The sequence below is a fragment of the Dendrobium catenatum genome, unplaced genomic scaffold (assembly GCF_001605985.2).
Source record: "Dendrobium catenatum unplaced genomic scaffold, ASM160598v2 fragScaff_scaffold_1077, whole genome shotgun sequence".
In the NCBI taxonomy this organism is placed as follows: Eukaryota; Viridiplantae; Streptophyta; class Magnoliopsida; order Asparagales; family Orchidaceae; genus Dendrobium; species Dendrobium catenatum.
This window is the reverse complement of record NW_021319539.1, coordinates 258,250-274,043: the sequence shown is the minus strand read 5'-3', so window position 1 is coordinate 274,043 and position 15,794 is coordinate 258,250. Positions and strand designations below refer to the sequence as shown.

General features: G+C 36.3%; 1 protein-coding gene across 1 annotated transcript; it reads right to left on the bottom strand.

Annotated features, from left to right (window-relative positions):
- Window positions 1-7,683: 7,683 nt before the first annotated feature.
- Window positions 7,684-15,524, bottom strand: LOC110112415 (mitochondrial outer membrane porin-like). The gene is made up of 6 exons (XM_028698394.1): window positions 15,473-15,524; window positions 15,122-15,189; window positions 8,731-8,841; window positions 8,434-8,523; window positions 8,080-8,288; window positions 7,684-7,990 (listed from the first exon to the last, which is right to left on the bottom strand). Exons 1-6 carry the CDS (start codon window positions 15,513-15,515, stop codon window positions 7,684-7,686), a joined length of 828 nt encoding a protein of 275 aa, XP_028554227.1. The 5' UTR covers window positions 15,516-15,524.
- Window positions 15,525-15,794: the final 270 nt, after the last annotated feature.

The following is a 15,794-nucleotide window of genomic DNA, read 5'->3' as shown; positions in this document are numbered from 1 at the left end:
CTGCGATCTACTGGCCCGAAGGTTGCAAAACAGCCACATATCTGATTAATCGCATGTCGTCGTCTAACACCTCTAACAAAGCTCCTCTACAAATTATGTTCAACAAAATACCAGAATACACTCATCTGAGGACGTTCGACTGTGAATGTTTCCCTCTTCTTCCCCGACACATGCGAAACAAACTTCAACCGAAGTCAAAATCATTTGCATTCATGGGCTACTCAAAAACTCAAAAAGGCTATATATGCCTCAACAGGGAATCAAATCAAACCTTTATCTCTCATAATGTTATGTTTCTTGAACAGTATTTTCCCTTTGCCAATTCTACTCCATCTGTGCAGATTCAGCCTCAGGACATATCTCCGGCTTTACTTCTTCCAACATCAAAAGCATCTGAAATTCGACCGATTAGCAAGAACGACTACACATACAATCCTGACAATCCTTCCTGCACCCAATACTGGCCGTGCTCACCCAGCCACTCAAACCTGCCCGCAAGTCCAACGTCCAGCACAAATCTGCCTTGTTCACCGCAACCCGTCAAACATCCCATGGTTACCAGGCTGCAAACTGGCTCACTAAAGCCAACCCGACGTCTCAACCTGCTAGCCACAAACTTATCGCCACACGACCCTGATCCTACAAACTTCTCTGATGCAAATAAAAATCCGGAATGGCGACAGGCAATGGCCGAAGAATTTATAGCCCTTCAAACTCAGGGAACGTGGCATCTAGTTCCCCCTCCACCAAACGCATCCATCTTAGGATGCAAATGGACATTTCGTAAGAAGTTCAACGCAGATGGCTCCATAGCTAGGTACAAGGCAAGATTAGTCGCGCAAGGTAACAGACAGAAGTATGGAATCGACTACGACGAGACATTCAGCCCGGTAGCAAAACTTCCTACCATCAGGATCCTTTTCACCCTCGCTATCTCCAAAGGGTGGATGGTATATCAACTGGACGTATCCAACTCATTTCTCCACGGTCAACTTACCGACACCGTATATATGACGCAACCAAGGGGCTTCATCGACAACAATTACCCAAATCACGTATGCTGGCTTCAGAAATCAATCAATGGCCTTAAATAGGCTCCAAGGCAGTGGTACATGACATTCACAAATTATCTTCTGACGATCGGATTCAAGCACAGCCAAGCTGATCCGTCCCTCCTTACGAGTAATCAAGATCAAACGCAAATTTTTCTTCTAGTGTATGTCGACGACATACTCATCACAGGCAATAATCAAGATGCTATTCAAATCGTTCTATCCAAGCTGGACTCCAAATTTAACATGAAACACCTTGGACCAGCTCATCACTTCCTCGGCATCAAGATTCAAAAGCTTCAAGATAAGTTTTTCTTGTCCCAACCATCATACGCTACATCCATTTTAAATTCTATTAACCTTACTGACTGCAACTCTCTTGCAAATCCATCTTGTACAAAACTTCCGCTCCAAACTCCCGAAGACGCATTGCTGTCCGAACCCAACACCTACAGGCGCATCACTGGTTCATTACAGTATCTGACGCTAACACGTCCTGATATTGCCTATGCAGTGTACGTGCTCTCTCAACATATGCATGATCCCTCATCTCAACACATCTATCTCCTCAAGAGGTTGCTGCGGTATATCAAAGGCACACTGACATTCGGTTTACCCATTGCGCAAGCTCCACTCAAGCTCACAACATACTCTGACGCTGATTGGGCGAGCGATCCTACAACCCGGAAGTCAACCACGGGCTACTGCACATTCTTAGGGGAAACACTGATCTCATGGGCTGTCAAAAAGAAGACTACGGTCTCTCGGTCATCAACAGAATCCGAGTATCGAGCACTTGCTGCAGCAATTGCAGATACCATATGGCTCAAGAGACTCCTCAATGATTTTCTCATTCCGCAGAACCAACCCATTGATCTCTTCTGCGACAACATGTCAGCTATTACCCTTGCACATAATACGGTGTTTCACACAAGAACTAAGCACATATAAATAGATCACAAATTTGTTCGAGATCACATTCAAAACCAGGTTATTCGTCTTCTTCCGATCAGCACTACTCACCAAATCGCTGACATTTTAACAAAGCCTCTCTCCATTCCACGGTTTAAGGAGCTACGGTCCAAACTGACCATTCGAGACGAAAGCTCTGTTTGACGGGGGCTATTAGCACAGAAGAAACAGCCGTTGGCTTTATGTATCTCAAAGCAAATCAAATTATTACACGTGTACCGATAGGACTACCTACTAGCTATTTATATGTCTCTGTACTCTAAGAAAACAAGAGGAAAAATAATATAATTTGCTTTCTACTTTCTGTCTCTCTTACTTTCCCTGTACTCGTCTTCTTCCTCTATCTGTTCTTGGGTTCTTGGTTTCTACAACCCCTATAAAAGTTAATAATATTACAGTCAAAATTTCCATAATATTCATATCTATTGTATACAAAAAAGTTATATGATGAAAGATTGTGAAATAAAGAGAGATGCATTTTTGGCAGATTTGAAGAGATAAAATTTATAAAAATCAAAATCATCAAAAAATAGATGTAAGAGAATAGTTATGCACTATGAATTGAATAACTTTCATAACTAGAAGGATAGACGAACATGATCCAAAGACTTTCTTTCTCTCTCTCTCCTCCTCTTTTCCCCTCTATTTCTTCTCCTTTAGTTTCTTCCCAGCCAAGCAAATAGAGTGACGGAAAAGTGAGGGAATGGTAGGGATAAATATATATATTTAAACAAAATACGACTCATTTCAAAAAGAAAATAAAAATATATGAGGTAAATTAAAGAAAATTATAGTAGCAAGATATTGACATCAACTCGCCTTGTCTCTCACCTATAAGCTCCATCAACTAGCTACATTTAATAATATACTCAGGTTTTCACACGTAGATTTACAATTAAAACACCTTAACATGGAGCTAACAAAGATAAGTTGGCAGCTCATCATCACTAAAGACTGCTAAGATGGGAATTTTGGCATTCAGCACATGATATTATGAAGTTGTAATAACCATATATCTATAGGAAAGTAAATAAAAGAAAAACACAAACTTGCCACACAAGTACATAAATAAATTGAATTTAATTATTTAGAACTTTCTATTTAAATTTCGTTTCTTACTAGATATATATATAAAAAAAAAAAAGAGTAAGAAAAAAATAAAAAATAGGGATATAAGCCTACTCGTCTTGACTAAAAATTTTACATTAGATCCAACGCCCTTCATCATTATCAATTAATGCCGACTCAAGAGTAAACATTCCATTCTGTATCAAGCAGTTCAGGAAAAGGCACCCTCCCACTTTGTCATCTCCACAGGACTATAATTAATTGCCATCTCATCCATCAATGCCTTCACCTCTTTGTGGGATGGAGCCCAATCATTTCTTCTAGCCACATTCTGTAATGTTCTTAGACTCTTCCTAAGCATTCCTAGAACATTGAGTACCTTCTTTCGAATTTGGAAGGGCCTCCAAGGTAAGTGGCACTTGAGCATGGATCCCATCGTCAATGGAGGTGGAGAAGGCAGAGACTCCCATAGTCCAGACCTTCATTGAAGATGGAGCTCGTTTGTTCACGATACTTGTTGCTAGTGGAGTCATTCCTATGATAAATAGTTAAGGATCATCAAAAGAAATCACCTTACCTAAGAAACTCAAAGGGACTAATAATAGTCTATCGTACAAAACCTTCATCCTCATAAATGATTTTTGGATCCCTACTACCTCAAAAATAGGGACCTCAAATCAGTTAACTGGTGTCACAATGCCTCTCTCGAAGCTAAGTAAGCCTTCGGTGAATAATCACTCTACCCATAGATATTGTAAGGACCACTACAATAGTCATTAGAATAACTTATGATGACCTGAACTAATCAGATAAGATTGGCATGATCAAAATTCTGTTTTTCTAAATTTTTTGTGAATGTTCTGTATTATTTTTTTCTATTTGAAAATGTGTCTCAAAGGGTTATATGTGAAAATCCCTCTCTATGTGTGTAAATTCTCCGAGAGTGGTATGATGCTGCATTTTAGTTGTGCTGCAATGCTATCTTCTATATTTCTGGGTAGAAAAAGGGGGTCTCTATGATTATTACTACGGCACTAGGTTTCTAGGCACTATGGCACTGGATTCTATGTTAGAGCACCACAGTGCTAGCTATGGGCGCTATGGTGATTTGTTCTTCATATTCTTAATAGGATTTAAAGTTTATGGGAATGCTGTGGCACTGGGCATTTAGTGGCTGCCGCAATATGTTTTAAATTTTAATAAATATCAAATTCCATTAAAATTCCACTATCAAAATCATTCCAAGCCATTAGATTTGCTAGCTAGAGATAAAGAGAGGATGATTCTTAGAGAGAAAATTTGATTAAGGGGATTTTTAAATTATTTTTATCTATCAAGCCAGTTAGAAAAGTTGTCCAGATCAAGATATGTTACATTTACCCTACCTTTTTTTAATGATGCACATTTTTATGAAAGTTCTAGCTTTTTAATTACACAAACGACATAAAAATGTGGATATTCAAACAGCTAGAAAACTTTCATATGTAATTTTTTGTCCAAAAATAGTACTGTGAATGTGATTAATGAATGGTATTATAATTAGTAACTATTGAAATATTTGTATAAATATACTACAAAATTCTGACTTCTCTATAATAAATGTGAAGTAATGTATATTCTCATGATTTATCTAACTATGTTTATATCTATCGAGAGTGTTGGTATTTTTTTATTTGCATAACTGAATCTATGTGAAAGAAGGATTTGCTATTAGTTGTTTTTTGATGCTCATGTGCTTCCAAGTAGAGGTATAAGGATCTGACTCTAAATGAATAAATGTGGCAATGCACTAGAAGTCAAAAGGGCCTAATACTATTGTGTTATGTATTGGTTCGGTGTATTCTATTTAGCCATGGTTTCCTTATACCTTTTTTTGCATGTGTTCATTTCAAGACAAGGAAAGGGAAAGAAGCAGCTTGCGTAGATAGAGGTTGTACATTTTAGGAGCTAGATATACGTTTTTATTAATAGATTTCATTCTAACAATCATGATGTATCTTTGATGATATACAAAGATGATTATTGTGTATATGAATACGAGGATTGTATAGCTTTTTTATGATGAATGAAAAATGTTGATGAATTATTTTTCGCATTTTAATTTGATGTTTAGTGGCTCTATGTTTCTATTAGAAAATGAAAGAAAAAGAAATTTCATTCAAATAGATCATTGAAACTATCCTGTCACGATCTAACACGATGTAACTTGTTTAGTATACAAGTTATGTTAGAATAGGTTGTGACAAACATCACTCAAGGTTTTGAAAGCGCTTCACCTTGCCTTCATCTAGACCCATGGTAGACTTGGTCACTATAAGAATAAACAAAGTCATAGCAAAAGCCACCACTTCAACAATCATACCCACAACAAGCCCTTCAATGGGGTCTCACCACACTCGCATCACAGTTAGATGGGAATCATAAAAACTAAAGGAGTGAAATATTATCCATGGGGTCCCACCAACCCAATATCTTACTTGCCAGCATCTTCCTTACCTCATTAGGCACAAGTGGCACAAGTTCATTTGCCCTTGGGCTAATAGACCCACTTACCTTTATAGCCGTCTTCGTTTTCTTAATCATGGGAGAAGCTAGCTTCTTCGCCTTATTTTCTTTTAGTTTGTGTTTGCTCATGAGAACCTTTATCAACCTCTTAAGGCTTAACTCAGCCAACTTAGCAAAGTCAAAATCATCCATCCTAAGCAGGTTAGAATTACTTAAGGAAGAAGAAAGAAATGTAGCAACCTTTCACCACTCAATCCACTATTTACATATATGAAAGGCTACAGTTGATATAAGACAATAACTTCTACTTAATCTCCTTTTTATTTATTTATTGATAACATTAATTGCATATCTTTAACTCATTTGTTCTTTTTGCAACTTGCCATTTAAAGGGTCAAGTGAATCACGAGACTAAATGTATATTCATACATGCTCATATAGGTAATGCACAAGTATTTAACACATCCTCAAAGGGAACTCACCTCAAATGATCATATTTCTCAATATGAGAACTTGCCACAAGGAAAGGGAGCCCGTTAATAAGCTAGTCAACACTATCTTGCAAAAATATGGCTATCTTCCCAACAAGGCCATCATAGGGAGACACATTTAAATTGATTACACTACAGAATCATCCTATCCAGCAAATCCCCAACAAGCATATCATCTGGGATGGGCCACAAATGTCACTCATCCCAATAAAAGTCGTTTATTTGCATGCACTCTCCATTGCCAAAGCTATCTAGTAGCTACCAGCATCATCAGCCCAGCTACATGAAACTCACATATCTCAAAAATGTTGCAATAAAGATCCCCCACATCGAATAGTCATCAACCTATTGTCCTTGTCCAATAGGTAAACTAATCCCATTTAAATTTAGAGGTCACCCATAAGAACTCGTCCCAAAACCAAGAGTAACATTATAGGCAAAGATACTCATGAGGGGACGCCAATTGGATATGCCATGTCTCCATGACATCTAATAATGTCTCAAATCATTCGTTGTATTTTACATTATTTTTATTTTCTTAGGTGTATCCTTTTATATAGCCCTCAAAATTCTATAAATAAGTGTTAAAGAATATCTGAATTTTTTTTTAATCTGTTGGCTCTTTTTAAATTTGTTCAGCAATTAGAGACCTAAGACTCTAACTACGTGGTTTCTATATTGTTCTCAAGTAAGACCCGCAACATTCTCACCCTCCACACACATATATATATATATAACAACGGCAAATATATATATATATATAACCCACTAGACCTCCTAAGTTTCTATCTCAAGATGACTTGCTAGCATGACCAAGTATCACCCATGGATAAAATTAGAACAAACACATTAATTAATGAAAATGAAAGTCATAACAGAACATGAATATCCATGCAATAAAATGCAATGTCCTAAATCACAAATTTAAATCGCCACTACAAAATTTATTAGTTGATTTCATCATAAAGAATAAAGTTTGGGTGGGGTTTAGTACATCCCATGGGGGAAAAAAAAACCTAAGCACCCAACAAAAAAAATATTTGAAAAGACTTAGCCCAGCATGAAAGGTGAAAACAACGGCAATAGAAACAAGAAAAATAACCCACTAGACCTCCTAAGTTTCTATCTCAAGATGACTTGCTAGCATGACCATGTATCACCCATGGATAAAATTAGAACAAACACATTAACTAATGAAAATGAAAGTCACAACAGAACATGAATATCCATGCAATAAAATGCAATGTCCTAAATCACAAATGTAAATCGCCACTACAAAATTTATTAGTTGATTTCATCATAAAGAATAAAGTTTGGTTGGGGTTTAGTACATCCCATGGGGAAAAAAAAACTTAAGCACCCAACAAAAATAATATTTGAAAAAACTTAGCCCCGCATGAAAGGTGAAAACAGCGGCAACAGAAACAAGAAAAAAATAACCAAAAAATAAAAAGAGACGTAGAACAAAAACAATGCCCCCCCCCCCCCCCCCCCCCCCAAAAAAAAAAAAAAGATCAGAAGCTTTTGCCCCTTTGTTTTTTCTTGTATTAACAGTTTTATTTCCGGTGCACGAACTATTGTCAAGAATTCCCTCATTAAGGGTTAAGCAGAAGGGAGAGCCCAACCTTGGAGCTATTCTCAATTGCCTTTGTGTCCACCTCAGCAGTGAGAGTTATTAAAGATTTAGGCCTCCACTGGTGCTGGATGAGTGCACTGGCCTTGCCAAAGTTGTTAACTTGAGCCTTGATTGTTGTCAGAGGATCCAGTGAGTGCTGGGCCCCAAAGGTGAGTGTGTTCTCATTGTTGGGAAAATTGTGGGTCAGCTCGGCCCCAACTGCAGTGTTTGTGAGTGGGCTCACAAGTTGGTAATAGGATGCACTCAGAAAATCTCCTTGGTTGTAACTGTAAATAGAAAATATTTTATTTCTTTCATAAGAGAAAAATAGCATAATAAAATTTTGGTTAAAAGAGGAGAGCTATTAATTACTCACAGATGCAATGAAGCAATGAGTTCGGCATTGGTGATGCTAAGAGCAAGATTGTACTTGGTTAACTCTCCAATAGTTGTATCCAGTAATAGATGAGCACCAACAGCAATTTTATTGGTACCGATCACTCCAGAAAAGTTAATGATGGGATTGGCAGTCAATTCAATACTAGTAGTAAAACTAGCAATTTCATGCAAGTGCTGCACCTCAACCTAAGGATGAAGTAAAGGTAGGTAAAGAAAACAACTAAAAAAAACCTTTTCAATGATAAAGCAAAGGTAAAAAAATTTGAATAGACGGACTCACAAATTTTTTCAAAATGAATTTAAAGGCAAAAAGAGCAACTTCAAAATTTACCTTGCAAGGCCTTTTCTCTGGAAGAACACAACTGAGTATCGTTTTTAACTTAGGTATTCCAAGGTTGTCAATAGTAAATGTGGTTAAAACCTACAAAAGGAGACAATAAGGTTATTCTTTAGCTCATCTATGATACCAAAAAGGAAAGAAAATGTTTCAGAAAAGCTCATTATGTTAACAAGAATAATTGAAATGTATTGTGCTATAGCGAATCTGCTATCACTGTCACACCAAATATAATATAGCATGCGCAATTAAAGCACTAAAAAAATCAACAACAACAAAGAACTTTCTTACATTGGATTCTGAATTCGCTATCACATCAACTGTAACATTCTTGTTCTTCAGCTGTGACTGGATCTCACCCGAAAGGAAATTATTTTTCTTTGTACCTGAAGCAATGATGGCCTGCAACAAGAAAAAATAGGGGAAAGTATAAAAGAGAAGAAAATTAAAGCAGAATAGCGCCAGGAAAACAAAAGTCAAATGCTAATACTAGCTAAAGATTTCTGAAGTCCTCAATGCCGAAAAAAGAAAAATAAATATTGTTAAAAAGAGTGCCAGAGAGCTATCATTTAAAATTGATAGCATGGTATGGTTGTAGCTGAACACTGAAAGTGACAGAATTAACAACTAACTATGAATAAGTTCTCAGCAAGTTATATTGTACAACTTGCTCAATCGAATTACAACTATTTGTTCGGTTCAAACATGATGGGTAAGGTATGCTACAAAATAGATGAGAGAGAAAAGACCAAGGTCTGCTAGGGATTAGCTTCCATGGCAGCTTCCACCTTCTCCATGTCTAGAGCACCATCCCTGTTCTCTTTGATCTGAGTTCTTTCAGAACTCAGTTGTCTAGTGATTCTCTCCTCTTCTCCACATCTAACTGAGGCTGCAGGATCACATGCCATGTTTCTCTTCCCGTCCACCTCCCGTCCCCTTACCTTCACATCCTAATATCTACAGTACATTCAACAAAAGCTTTTTTGCTCCATGACCCAACACCAAACTCTTCTAATATGGACTCATCATTTTTTTACAACAGTTCTTTACTAGCCCTTTATACTACCTCTAGTGGGGTGGTGCATCTTTCAGTCGCTAGCTTGGCAAGGCTTATAGATAAGATGGTCCCATCAGGCTCCCTCAATTAGGAAAATCTAATTAACTCATAGATTTTGAAAGGAGACTTTCCCCTTTCCTATGATGAAAATTACTCATCTCTTTTGACTGATGAAGTATTTGAGGGTGGTATAGAATGGAAATTGGCATTTATTGGTTATGCAGTGAGCAAAAGACAAAACTATGGCTTTTTCTAATAGCACCAATGAAGTTTTAGAAGATACGTGAGCAACGACCCTATATGAGAATTTCTTTTTGTTTAAGTTTTCTTGTGTGGAAGATTATGAAATGTTCTGAAACGGTGGGCCATATTTCCTCTTTGGAAAACACTTTCTATTCAAGAAGTGGATTTGGGATTTCAAGCCTTTTAAAGATGGCATAGCTGACATACATTTATGGATTAAATTCCCTCATCTTCCCCTTTCTTATTGGAATTAGGAGGGATTGTTTAAGTTGGCTAGCAAAATCGATGTTTTGTTAATAGAAGATAACATAACTCTCTAGACTAACTTTCATGAGATTATGGGTGCAGATTAATTTCTCCACGCCTTTGTCAAATTCGATTACTACTAACTTGAAAGGATTGAAATTTGATCGAGATATTATTTATGATTGGAAATCCACTTCTTTCAAAAATATGTGCATTTATGAATGATGACTCTTCATGACTTAAAAATGCCCTTACTCATAATCTTAATGGAGGTAGGAGCATGTTCAAAAGCAATGGTCATTGTCCTCTAAGGAAATCTGGGTGTCCAATTAAAATCCATTCCACGTTCACTGCTAATCACAACCACAACCCCTCAGCCTCTTTGTTTGATCAACAGAACTTGCTAACGCCCACTATACAAAAAGCTACTTTTGTCTTCTCCATCTTATGGCTATAATCCAACCCACTTGATAGATTTAGATACCCCTCCTCCTACACCTTCACAACCTCCTCCTGAATCCCATGCATCAAATCCTAATATTCTCTCGTTACATTACCCATCATCATGAAGATACTGAATCGATCATTCAGAATTATTTTATGCTAGATAAGATCATCAATTCAGACCTTAAACATATCTCTTCTAAAGCGGCTTCTTCTATAGCCTTAAAAAGATGAACTCATTTTGTCCATTATGTATAGCTCTTGCATTGGACCTTGGAATGTAATAAGGTTCCAAGCAGTAGGGGCATTGCTGATCTACAGAAGGTTTGTCCAGGAAAATGTTCAAGATTTAATTGACGTCAAAAATACAAAAATCAATCCTGGTCTTCTTGCGTGCCATTTATTTTTTATGATATTTTCAAAAATGAGCAAAGCTCTAAAAATTTTCTTAGTTTCCTAACAGGGAAATCAGATTAAAAAAATCCTCTTAAGATTACTTTTAATCGAACTCTAATTTTCTCTCAACTGATCCATGGGAAAGTGATCATCTCTATCAGTCAAACGTTTTATTCCACTTTTGTCTATGCTATCAATGATGGTTTTGGTAGAAGGGATATTTTAACCTTTTTATCAAATATTTCTTTCTCTATGCCGTCCAATTGGATTGTGCTTGGAGACTTTAATTGCATTCGGTTCGAAAAAAAAAAAGGCAATCCCTCTCCAAAAAGGATGATGATTTCAATGAATGCTTGTTTGACTCTTAACTTTTTGGATCTTGTCTATAACGGTCTTGCATATATGTAGTCCAATAATGAAGATGATTATCTCATCAAATCAAAGATAATGATTTCAATAAATGTTGTCTTTGTAATCCACATAGCTATAAATTCTCCCTTCCTCCTACAGAGTCCTACTACAAGGTGTTTCACCCAATGTCTTGAGATCACTTACCATTAATTGTTTAGTTGGATGTGTTTGCACAGAGAATCACATGTTTCTAAACAAAAACTACTATTTATCTGTCTATAACAATACTATGTTGATAGATTGGGCTTGCTTTGTTTATGGAGACATGATTTATGTCCTCTATAAAAGGTTAGGTCTGTTAGACTTGCCCTTAAAGCTCTGGTTGGAATAAAGATAAAAATTTAAGGCATGAAATATCAAGCTTTAATCTTTAAAAAAAAGCACATTTCTCAGTAGGATGGAGACTATTCTAATGAAACTCTTGTTGCAATGAACACTTTTATAAATGAAAATTATTCTCTTTCAATCTCCTGTGAGACTCAATGGATAAAACAACACGAAAAGGTGGCCTGGTTGAGTAAGGGAGAGGATGGCATCCAATTCCATTATAATTCAATCAAGGAGGGGTGAATTCTAACATGATTGAGATACTCTATCCTTGATGGGGTCATTTCCTCCCCTTTTGACATTACTCGCTAGTAAAGGATCTTGATAAGACCAACGACATGTAGAGGAGAAAAGAAGGTTCTGAGAAGTGCGGATTCAAACTAACTGCTTGGATCCTATTGTCGAGCAGTCGCTACCACTACTTATGTCGAAATAAACTTGCACTCTCTTTCACTCCTTTCTTCACCTCTCTTTAACCCCTCTTTCTTTCTCACTCTGTCCCTTCTCACTTTCTCTATCTAATTCTCTTTCTCCCTAATTCTCTCCTTTTCTTTTTCCTTCTCTTTCTCTCTTCCTCTCTATAATTTTCTCTTCTCTCACCCTCTTTTTCTCTCTAATTCTCTTTCCTTCTTTCTCACTCCCTCTCCTATCTTTCTCTAACTAAATCTCACTCTCCATCTCTGATTATCTCTCTTTCCTACATAATTTTCTCTTTATTTCTATGATTCTATCCTCTCTCCTATATTTCTCTCTAATTTTGCTCTCTTTCTCTCTCTAATTTTTTTCTCCCTCTGCTCACTCCTCCCCTTTCTCTATTTTCCCTCTACTTTGCCTCTCTAACTCTCTATGCTCTCTATTTTCTCCAATTCTTTCTCTTTCCCTCTCTTATTCACTCTAATTTTCTTCCCACTTTCTTTTTTTCTAATTCTATCACTCCTAATTTCTCTAATTCTCTCTCTTTCCCTCTTTTTCTCTCTAAATCTCTCCTAATTTTCTCTCTAATTTTCTCTCTCTTCTCTCCCTTATCTCACAGTATCTCTTTCTCACTTTCTTTCTCTAAACAAAGAGATAAAAAGAAATGAATGAGAAAAAAAAATGTGATGAATACTCACCTAGTTAACTCACTAAATTAGTTATCATCTCATTGACAACATTTTGTATGCTAGGTATAATATAAAGCAAGCTCACACATTCATATAGTAACTGAACCGTACCTTTATTAACATGGCTGGAAAATCTTACACCCTTGCATATTCCTCGTGGAACTAACACATATGGCCTTTCTTACTGCATGCATCATTCTTAAAGTGGAAAGAAAATTTTATTTGCAATTTGTCTATGCACCTACAATGAGCATATATACCTTTCTTGGCATGGTGGGACTAGAAGGCAAGGTTATTTTGTTCACACAACCAAGTGGTCATTTTCATCCTATGGTTAATGCAAGAGAAACTATCGCTCACATAATACATAAAGATGATCTTTTGGTTGTTAGCCATGCCAAACCTTCCACTTTTGGTCTTAAGAAGTACATTGTCCTTATTTGCTTGATGAACTAAGCTTCACACAAATCTCCTTAAATTTGAAGTTTCTTCTCTAAACCAATTTGAAATATTGATAACCTTTGAAGTATTGTTGTCCTTAATGTTAGTAGCCTAACATTCATTTATTTGGGCATCCCCATTATTGCAATAAAAAATAAAAGTTAAGAACTTCCACTCTCTTCTTTACAAAATCAAGGGTTTGCTTTCGAATTGAAAACATAATGTCTTTCATTAGCAGTGAGATTTCAATTAATACACTCTTTCTTCAATGCTCCCATTTTCTGTCGGCTTTGATCAATTTCTCTGCCCATGTCTTCATAAAAAAGAAAATATCTTCACTTACCTATCATTTTTTCTATGACAGAGGTAAACCCGGAAAGCTGCATTCTTTATCTAGAAACTACTTTGCCCTTTGAATAGAAACATGGAGCACCAATCTTGCTCCTATTTCTTCTCTAAATTACATGAGCAAAATGAAAATTTTTTTGATGTATCCTTTTATCCAATGGGTGCTTAAGAAATAATAAAGGTTGGAGTAGCTCCAATGGAAGATAAGAATAGAGAGAGCATCTTAGATGGTTTGGTCACATAAAATGTTGGTTTTCCGATGATCTGGTTAGGAGAATAGATGTATTAGATTTGACCTATGTTAAAAAAGGTGGAGGTAGGCCTAAAAAGACAAAATATTAGAAATGACATTTTTTATTAGATTTAAATGAGAATTTGACTCATAACAAGATACAATGGAGAAAAAGGATTATTGTAGTCGACCCTACATAGTGGGATAAAAGTTTGATGTTGTCGTTGGTGGTGGTGGTGTTTAGAAAATTATGGGTCTCTATGAGGGAGATTTGCTCGTTATGTCTACCATTTTTTGTAGGATTTGATGTTTCTGGCTCCTATTATTAGAATATAGTTATCCTCCAATGTTGGAAATGGTTTATATTCTTTTCTTTATTACGACCCATGGATTGGGGGAGCTTCATTTTTCAAATGTTAAGTGCTGAGTATTTTAACATCTTCAACTTATGTCACAATGTTCTTTTATGCTCCATTTTTTAGGAGGCAAATGAGAAGTTTCATTTCCCTTGTCTTTTCAACATTTTATGCTGCAACTCTATAGCACAAATTATGGCATAGGCTGATGCAAAAACAACTAAAACATAACATATAGTTACTGCAATTAAGGGGGCACAATTTCCATCACCACCCCTACACACACGAACTACTTGTTTGGATCAGCCTATGACTGAGATAGGATACTACACATAAGAACAAATGAAGAAGAGAAATAAAACGATTATGAATATTAATTAAATTAAACTAGATGGAAATCAATTCAATAGTTTGGTTTATTACAAGTACAATCTGCAATCAATCAATATCCTTAAGAAACTTCCCATACAAATTTAAACAAATTTAATTCAATCAAACTTCAATCATCCCAGCAAAGAATTTATGGAAAAGAGAATAGTGGGAGTGCCCAAGGTTTTAAATAAGCTTATTCAAAACCGTGGCAAACATGGAACATCCCATAGATAAATTAGCTAGATAAAAATTAATTGAAAACTTAAGAGCATTGATAAAAGAGAAGCGCAATTACAAAAACATCAAAAGAAAGAGAGAGAGAGAGAGAGAGAGAGAGAGAGAGAGAGAGAGAGAGAGAGGACTCATGAACTAGGTATATAATTAAAATTAATGAATAATTGATAAGATTTTAAGAAAGAAATGCTCACACGATATATTATTAAAACAAAACCATTCACAAGAACCCCAACAAATAATTAGAGAAGCATAATCGCCAAGCTGCCAGTCATTCAAACCATTTCACATTACAGATTGCAACCACATCTCTCATTCGAATTCGTCAAAAAACAAAACAAAATAAGTTTTAAAACAAGATTCAATCAATAACACCATAGAATGTACAGAAAAAAATGCCAATAATACAAAATGAGCAGGCCCAGCGAACAATATCAAATAACTAATTCAAAACCTAACAAAAAGAACTCACAACTCCATTTGCCGTGTGGGTTGTGACGGTGAACTTCTGTGTTAATGAATAAGGCCACGTCAGCAATTCTTTGTACCTTCTTGAATAAGTTTTATTATAAATACTGTTGTATTAGTTTGTAATAGATATACAATAGAATTTTACTTTCTCTGTTTTTACCGCTGTTGCTTCGTTCTTCTTTCTCCCTGTTCTTCCCATCTCGGGTTCAAGAACTCATCATTCTGATCCGTCTGGAAATCTCTGAAAAGAAGATCTGACGGAGGAAAGAAATGAAGCAATGAAATATTTTAAAACTCGAATAAGATATTTTAGAAAGAAAATTAAAACAAAATACAAAAACAACATGACGACCTCTGGCCATCTTGCCGATGTCGGAGTAGAGACCTGGACCCATAATCCCACGACCAAGATCTCGAGCTCTATAGAGATAGAGAGAAAAAAGAGAGGGAAGGAACAGACCGAAATATTTATAGCAAGGGCCGAAGTCGGGCAAATTATTGGGTCAGGTGACCGGAGCCAAAAGATAAGTTCGGACAGCCAATAAAAATTTGCCGTGTCACCTTGCGCTTTAGTTGCGCTTTTTGACTTGCGTTAAGCGCCGGGGCAATAGTCCCACGCAAATCATAGGACAAATTTTTTTGAAAGAATAACGGTTAAAGATTAATTTAAGAGG